Source organism: Gambusia affinis, linkage group LG19 (assembly GCF_019740435.1).
Source record: "Gambusia affinis linkage group LG19, SWU_Gaff_1.0, whole genome shotgun sequence".
In the NCBI taxonomy this organism is placed as follows: Eukaryota; Metazoa; Chordata; class Actinopteri; order Cyprinodontiformes; family Poeciliidae; genus Gambusia; species Gambusia affinis.
The window spans coordinates 4,070,476-4,079,285 of NC_057886.1; the positions used below are offsets into that span (position 1 = coordinate 4,070,476).

An 8,810-nucleotide genomic window follows, 5' to 3' on the forward strand; every position below is an offset into this window, starting at 1 on the left:
AAAACAACAACGCTAGAGAAAAAATGTCACTATACAACATTCCACGTGTCACTTAACGGGGTATCTTGTATCTGGCTTATCTAATAGTAAAGTTCATAATAGACTTTTTTTTTTTTTTTTTATATAAGGAAGTGACACTCCCCCAAAAAGTGACCAATCAGATTGGCCCTCTTCTTTAAAAATGCAAGCGGATTTTTAATACTTTGTAATAAACACGGATAAAGCTAATTTTTCCACACTCTACTCAAAATTCAAACATATTATTTTTAATTTTACAAAAATGGCATCAAAATAGACACGTTTTAGTGACGCTACAACGAATAGGTTTGCCTTACGTGATGACGTATGCGTATGTTTTGACGGTAAAGTGTCAACGCACTGTAACTCAAGACCGACCGGTGAAGCTAGAGGAGCTATTTTCCAACGTTACACAGGTAAATACTTGTACAGCCGTCCGAGAGGTGTTGCAGCTTATTTTGTAACGCGACGTTCACATTTCTCCTATGACTCTTGTATAATTTCAACTTAAAAGCTCAAAATTAGCACAAAGCTACAGTGAGCATGCGCGTGTAGCTTGTTAGCAGCTACAGGTTAGCTCAGTTACTCAACCGCACAGGTTAGCTCAGTTAGCCTAACTTGGCCGGGTTCCTGCGGTGTCCGGATTCATTTGTTTGCCATCACGATAAAGTGGCGTCAGTAGACATTAATGACGCGTTTTTCTACCAGTTTTAATTCTCCTCTGGATAAAATATGGCAGAAATGTTCTAATAAATGTGTCAATAAATGCAACGAGTTGGGTTTCATATACTATCCACAGACTGGTTTCTATCATGGCGTTGAGGAGCACCGTGTGTCGCCTGTTGGTGAGCCCCCACAGGTGCGCCTTCTTCTCAGCCTCCAGAGCCCAGGGGACCGCTGCAGCTACCAGACCTGGTTTGTAACTTGTCTTTATTCTTGTCGTGCACTTGTCTTACTTTGGTGTTTAAACTGGACCAGAAAGGGTGACTAGATAAAGAGTGCTGCAAAAGTGTACATAGCCACTGAGTCTTATCACAGTTTGCCATATTACTACCAGAAACTGTGTATGTGGATTCTCTGGAATAGTTCTAATTTGTGTGACTTTTGTTCATATTTTCTTTGGTTGAGGTCTGTTTGCAGCATGTTTGAACACTTATTCCTTCAGGTTTTCTGGTTTTGAATGATGTGCAGCTGGAAGGATTTTTAGTCATATTTGTTTTACTCTTTATTTATTTATTTATTTACAGGGGGGCTAGTTAGGATCTTCGTCTTTCTTGTCGTTTCCTGTTATGTTGCGCATAATGTTAACCCTTATGTTAACCCTTTCTGCTTGTATTTTTTGTTCCAGATGCAGAAAAGTCCGATCAGAGGGCTAAACAACGTAAATATCGAGAAACGCTATGCAGATATTTTTCTTTCCAAACTGAACACATCTTTAAAGGTTAGCGTAACTAATAAAAACAATAATTTCCTATTTGTGGGTCCGGCAGCTAAAGTCCAGTTTGACTGGAGGGACGCCCTGGACCTGGAGGGCCAGCTGACGGAGGAGGAGATCCTGATCAGGGATTCCTTCAGGACGTACTGCCAGGAGAAGCTCATGCCTCGAATCCTGCTGGCAAACAGAAACGAAGGTCAGATGTTTTTCCTCGAGATTTCCTACGTGTACATTGAATAAATTGGTTCCCACATTTCAAAAATACATTTTGGATGGGCTTGTCCCGTCACCATTTGCCGATTTTGTGTAGAAAATTATGTTGACACGCAGGACGCATTTTATATGAAAAAACTCAGAAATTCTGAGATTGATCCCAGGAATTTTCTAGAAAAAGTTGAGTTTGAAAAGTTGCGAGAAAAAAAACGTAGAAATTCAAAGTTAATCAGTTTTATATTGTTGCTGTCTGTTTGTTAGTTATTTCAAATCAAAAATAATTTATTTGGTTCACAGTTTGCTTTATATTATATATTTTAAAACCAATTTTCCAGCTTCAGCTGATGGGTTGTGTTACGTTTTGCTTCCAGTGTTCCACAGAGAGATTGTGTCTGAAATGGGAGAGATGGGAGTCCTCGGCGCTACGATTAAAGGTCAGTCTAAAACATTATGGGATGGTCAAATTTGCACAAATTTCTTGCTTTTCGAAACCTTATAAGGACACATCTGGTTTTGTGTTTGCCGCTCAGGGTACGGCTGTGCCGGGACGAGCTACGTGGCGTACGGTTTGATCGCCAGGGAAGTGGAGAGAGTGGACAGCGGCTATCGCTCTGTCATGAGCGTGCAGTCATCGCTGGTCATGCACCCTATTAATGCTTACGGCACAGAGGAGCAGAAACAGAAGTACCTCCCAAAGCTGGGTAAGAACTAAAGAGTTCGTCCATCAGCAGGTTTCTGGTGTTCATCCCCACTGATCAGCAGCAAACGTCTAGAGGTTTCTGTTCTGCTTGCCGAGGTTTAAAATGTGTCAGCAGCCTTACACTTATGCTGATCTGTACAACTAAACCTGTCACGATAACACATCGCTGGACGATACATCGCCCCAGTAATTATTACGATAAACGATAATCTTGTTGTTTGGAGACCATTTAAGTAATATATTGATAACGACATAAAGATGCAATTTTGCCTCCTCAAAGACAGATAAACTTTAACTTTGTGAAGAACATTTTACATTTCCAAAAAATAAAACGGAAATATAAAACACACACAACTGAAAGCATAAATAAAATAGACTATGATGTCTCTGTAAACAAACTTTATTTAGGTTTATGCTAAAGAGACTGTTAAGGGGTCCTAAGTGGAACCTAAACAATTATTTTCTACATCTGATGTTTTTTTTAATCAGTTTAGGATGATAATATGTTTTAGTGAGTGATACGTTGGTGTGTTGCAGCTCGTGGAGAGATCCTGGGCTGCTTCGGCCTGACGGAGCCCAATCATGGCAGCGACCCCAGCGGCATGGAGACCAGAGCTAAATATAACCCGTCCAGCCGCACCTACACCCTGAACGGCTCCAAGACCTGGTGGGTTGAGTCTGACCCGCAGCACCATGACGCCACACACACTGCAAAAACAGAACATTTTACCAAGTGGTTCTGGTCCAGTTTCTAGTGGAAATATCGTAATACTCTTAAGATAAGACTAAACTAACTTACAAATAACTTTTCAGCCAGAAATCAGAGCTTGTTTCAAGTCAATAATTCCTTAATGTTGATGAAAAAATAACTAGTTATAAGAGATGTAATCTAATTTTGGAAGGTAATCTGTGAATGTGTGAATATTAGAGGGATTTGACCTTGTTTATGTAATTGTTTATTCAGTATAACCCAGTTTCTGCTGTAAGGATGTCTGATCATAGTTGTCCACACGGCGGCGCTCTTCACCACAGAAGCTCTATGTGACATGCTGAAATATTTACATGTGTATTTTAACACATTGATACATTTATGTATTTTAATGTGTGCTAAATTTTCTAATTGGATTAAAACTGTAAGATTAAGGGGAGGCACACAGTGGGATTATTAACATTTTCTCTATTTTTTTCTTCACAAATAAGAAGCCTGTTTTTGTATTTACAGATGCAGCTAATTTCTGTGGAGATATAAGTCTTAAATTTCTTTCATATGGGTATTAAAATGCCTTAAATTCATGTAAAACATTAAGTTGCCCTTTAATATGTTAACCCAGGTCTTAAATTTAGTTTTGACAGGACTATTTGGTCTTGTATATTCAAATGTTTTTTTCTCATGGGTCTTTTCTGTCAGCCCAGTGGCGGCTCCAGAATTTCTTTCCTGCAGGTGCAAATGGGGAGCTAAGCATTTTACTGAGGGTGCTATGACAGATCTTTTTATCCCTAGTTATCAACACAATAGCATTAGTATTGCTATTTTAATCAGACTGATTTGCGTTTATTTGACTCTTAGACGTCAGCACGAAGCTTTGAGTCATTAGCCAGATGACTTCCAGATAATATATTACATTGTTTAGGCCAAATCAGCATTTATGACGAAGGGGATACCCTATTATTGACCCTTTCCAACTACGTCACTTAATCATTTGAAGCACCATGATGTACATTGGAAGTGAGAATCTGGAGTTTTGAACAGAGCGGCTGAAGTTGTTTTCCAAGTTGTTTTTGTGTTTATTCAAGAGTTAGCTGTTCAAGTTGAGCTAATTTGTCTGTGAACGTAGCACACCTGGTTGGGGCTCATAGACGCCGGTATTTACAGAAGCCTGAAACAGCTAGCTTAGAAACCGATCCATCTCTCCTCCCCCCTGCCGTGTTGATCAAATTACCGACTTTGCCTGAATTCAAGCCACATGATTTATGTCACTGTGTCATAAACAGTGTTTCCCCTTAAAAACACACAGAAGACGAGACGCTAATTATTTTTTTTCCATACATGCTAGACTACATGACAGCGTGGCATTGTTTCCATGGTTACTGATGGTTAGACGCCATCTTCTCCATAATGCGATATTTGATATCTTTCTGTTCATACTTACTTATAAAGTATATGATCTTAATCTCCTTACCTTGTATAAAGTGTTCGCTGTAAATCCGTGGTCACACCAACAGCTGCCAGTCATGATTGACGACTGCTATCCATCGCCGCATCTTTCCTCGTTAAAATAAAACGACAAGCTTGGTTTTGACCCTTGGGTTAGGGTTAACTTTGTGCTGACTAACATAAGGCAGTTTGCTATGATAATCACTCTCAATATTGTGTTGACAGTCAGTTCATCTAGATAAGTGACGTTCACTTTCTGGCAAATTGCGACAGTCGATTGGTCAGTTGCTGACAAATGCCCTGGAATGATTGGTGGAAGATTGGTCTCCGTGTGCAGGGGGCGGAGCCGGCATCATGTCATGGAAGTGATAATACGCATAGACAAAGTTCAAATCCTCTTGCGTGATGGTTTTGTTTTTTTTACTCAGTATATATTATTTGGTTTTCTGATGAAAATGTTGCAACAACCACATATAAGTAATGTTAAATCAAATGAAAAAAAAACATGCAAACGTTTGTGGCGCAGACATCTTCATTGTGTTCTGTGACTCAAGATGGTTGAGGCTACTGTTCACTCACACTTGCAACCCGACTTTTTTGCAGAAGTGCAAATTTATCGGCAATTTGATGGACGAAGTTCGTCCATTCTTTTGTGATGCAGTCTTAAATTCCATTAATAATGATCTTAAAAAGTCTTAAATTGGAGTTGATGACTTGTGGAAACCCTGGTTGAATTCACTGAATTGTATATTTCCTGTGACACTCATCAGCACACTGGGAATGACTCTTCCCGGCGCGTTGTGCGTCTGATTTACGTGCCTCTCGACCTTTTTAGGATCACCAACTCTCCGGTGGCAGACGTGGCCGTGGTCTGGGCTAAATGCGACGACGGGAAGGTCCGCGGCTTCATCCTGGAGCGCGGCATGAAGGGCTTCTCCACCCCAAAGATCGAAGGGAAGTTCTCCCTGAGAGCATCGGCCACTGGGATGATCCTCATGGATGAAGTTGAGGTTCCTGAGGAGAACCTGCTTCCCAAAGCCGTCGGCCTAGGCGTGAGTAAAGGGCTAAAACGAATGCCTTCAAAGTCAGATCTTTAGAACTGTTCAGTTTGTAATCGTGCCTCTGCAGGGTCCGTTCGGTTGCCTGAACAACGCCCGCTATGGTATCGCATGGGGTTCTCTGGGAGCGGCAGAGTTCTGCTTCCACGCGGCTCGTCAGTATACCCTGGACAGGTCGGAAAGAGTCTGCTGCGGGGAACTGAAACCCGGACATTTTTTTGCGTTTTATCAATTTAACTCGTATCGTTTTATGATTTTTGCATTTTTTTCTCCTCACCAGAATCCAGTTTGGTGTGCCTCTGGCCCGGAATCAGCTGATGCAGAAGAAAATGGCGGACATGTTGACGGAGATCACCATCGGTCTGCAGTCCTGCCTGCAGCTGGGCAGGCTTATCGATGAAAAAAAGTAAGAACATCGAAGAGACTTAAGTCGGTGATCTTTAACGTGAAGACTATGCCGATGAGAGGTTAGGCAGAATTAAAAACCTGCTGGTGTTTTAACGACAGAGCGGCGCCAGAGATGATCTCCATGCTGAAGAGGAACAGCTGCGGTAAAGCTCTGGACGTCGCCAGGCAGGCCAGAGACATGTTGGGCGGCAACGGCATCGCTGACGAATACCACGTCATCCGCCACGTCATGAACCTGGAGGCCGTCAACACGTACGAAGGTCAGAATGCTAAAATATTCATAAGTGTCGTATTCCTTTAATATGTGCTTGATCATTTACATGTTCTAACATCAACACCTAAAAAGTTCAGCCCGTTCTGCTTGACTTCACATCAATACAGTCTAGTTGTTCTGGTTTCATTAATCGATTAATAATTGGATAGAAAAAAGGTGTTCAATAGGAGTATTTCCTTTTCGAGTCCTGTGTCCTCTCGTTAACCAGTAATCGATTATTAAATCAGTCTAAGATTGTTTCAGCCCTTTTTCAACATGCAATACATTGTCATCGATAATTTAGATATTATTATAGATCTGTTTAGTTGCTGCCATTGTTTAGTAGATTTATAAATCTGCCTTTTCCCATCAGGTACTCACGACATCCACGCCCTGATCCTGGGCAGAGCCATCACCGGCTTGCAGTCCTTCACTGTTGGCAACTGATCCAGCTCTCAATCAACTCTGTGGACGGAAATGAAATTCTAATTACAAATCTTTCTTAAAAAAAAAAAAAAATGAAGAAAATTCAGCATAAACTTCTCTCTCACTTCTCATTTGTAGAAAACCAGAACGAGTTTCTTCGTGTGTTTTAAACGAATAAATCGTCTTCTAAAGAACTGATCTCGGTCTTTAGCAGTGAGAGAACGAGTTGAAAAAGTTTTAGATTTGTTGCTCTTTTGGTCCTGCAGTTATAAAAGCAACAAAGCGTGAATACCCATCGTGTGTTTGTGATTCCTTATGTTTCAGTAATGGAGCAGAAATCGTTACAGCAATTATGACTTCATGCACTTTAAACACTGTAACACTAAAATGTCGGCCTGCGATGATATGAATGAATAAACTTTACAAGCATCTGTTAGACGTGTGGAGAATGTCTGTATATAACTGAGGCATAAATAAAATCAATTTCATAGCAGGTGTGTGTTCAGTTGAATTGACTGGATGTCGAGTGAAGCGCTTTGGAGTCCTCTGGACTTGATAAAGAGCTATACAGGTAACAAACTTTTACTGTTGAAATGAATCCGGCAAAGTGACAAATGCCATACGTTTTGGGTTTTTAATGACGTGTTGCTCTGTATTATGTATTAAATATGTATTATCACGAATGGCTCATGTTATATTTCAGTTTACTTTGATGTTATAATGGTGATTTGTTTTTTCTCCAAAGGGCTTGGATTTTACTATAGGGAGAATTTATAAAATTTAAATGTCAAAGAAATTTTGTAATTAAATTCCACCTAATTAACCAGACGCATTTTATAATTTTCTAACTAAACATTTAGCTTCCTAACTAAACATTTAATTTGAAAGCTAAATATATTGTTTGTAAACTAGTGAATTAAATACAGAACTACATCTATAAATGTATAAACAACATGGTGACAAAATGAGTTTGAAAAATGAACCCCCATCATTTTTATCTCTCTGACAGGCTAAATAAACCAAAATATTGCTGTCATAGTCCTGAGTGCAGAGCAGACTTGTGTGTACACTGAGGGGAACTGAAGAGCAGCAAATCCCTGTCAGCACACGCTTCTTATGTAAGAAAATTACTTTCCCTTTTTCTTTTTGTCTCCACTAAAAGCTTTAAATCTTTTTGGGAATGCATCGATGTGACGAAATGTCACCCCCAACCGGACTTCTGTCCTCTGTGTTATTTCAGTCGAGCGGGAAGCGATGTGGAAAAAGTCTAACAGCAAACAGCAGCCATGTGAGGATAATTACGTTTATAATCTCAAGTAATCTCATCTGGATTAGAATCACAGATGATTCTGTGATTCAGAATCATTTGTCAAAATGAGATCTCCATATGACAGGGCTAAAATGCAAGTCTTAAAATCCATTTATATAGGGATCAAATATGCTAATGTTCTGTTTAAACCAAAATAAGGGATTAGAACTCGCCATTAGGATTTGTGAGTGGCATTAGAGTAAAAAGCGTGTGCCAGGCTATAGCACCGTTTTTTGGAGATTTCAATTCAAATTGTGGTGGATGCAAAGTTATAATTTGTACGCTGATTGACAGCACTAAGACCCGCCTCCTGGCTTTTATTAGTTGTTTCTAGTTAGCACTGGGAGAAGCTGGAAGAACTTAATTTTTACACAGATTGTCTCACACCATACTGTAGCTGCAGTTTCAACAAATATGCAAAAAAAATTTTTTAAAAATTTCGTTATAAAAGCTACACACTGCAGTTATGTATGTAACTGATGTAAAAACATATTGCTAGCAAATGTCAAACATTGTGAAGTTTTGATTATTATCAAATGTTAGCAAAATGCCATTTTGAAGCCAGAAAAATTAAATATATAGGATAAACCACGAGAAACAACTCCTCTAGCTAAGACCCAGTTTCACAAAAATAATGTAAACACGCTAGCATAAATGTTTGGGTGTTTAACTGGACATGGTCGATATCAAGCTAATTTCCTGTTAGCATCTCCACATATCTTTTTGATAAACATTACTTTTCCAAGCGACATGCAAACATACCTTTATCTTGACATTTTTCTCCAACTTCTTAATATTTCTTGTCTCTACCCTGAAGGATAAGCTCCTTTTTGCG

At 39.6% G+C, this 8,810-nt stretch overlaps 1 protein-coding gene across 1 annotated transcript; it reads left to right on the top strand.

Moving 5' to 3' along the window:
* Positions 1–155: 155 nt before the first annotated feature.
* Positions 156–7,349, top strand: LOC122822059 (glutaryl-CoA dehydrogenase, mitochondrial-like). The gene is made up of 12 exons (XM_044100422.1): positions 156–434; positions 818–933; positions 1,367–1,399; positions 1,509–1,649; positions 2,038–2,100; positions 2,197–2,367; positions 2,904–3,033; positions 5,357–5,573; positions 5,650–5,753; positions 5,860–5,985; positions 6,087–6,247; positions 6,614–7,349. The coding sequence occupies exons 2-12, from the start codon at positions 831–833 to the stop codon at positions 6,685–6,687; spliced, it is 1,323 nt and encodes a 440-aa protein (XP_043956357.1). The 5' UTR covers positions 156–434; positions 818–830; the 3' UTR covers positions 6,688–7,349.
* The last annotated feature ends 1,461 nt before the right edge of the window (positions 7,350–8,810 follow it).

Bases quoted from the DNA above. Each gene is read 5' to 3' on its own strand.
- LOC122822059 (XM_044100422.1), top strand. From the start codon at position 831: ATGGCGTTGAGGAGCACCGTGTGTCGCCTGTTGGTGAGCCCCCACAGG. The intron at 1,400-1,508 runs GTAAATATCGAG...TGGGTCCGGCAG, and splicing joins CGATCAGAGGGCTAAACAAC to CTAAAGTCCAGTTTGACTGG. The intron at 5,754-5,859 runs GTCGGAAAGAGT...TCTCCTCACCAG, and splicing joins CGTCAGTATACCCTGGACAG to AATCCAGTTTGGTGTGCCTC.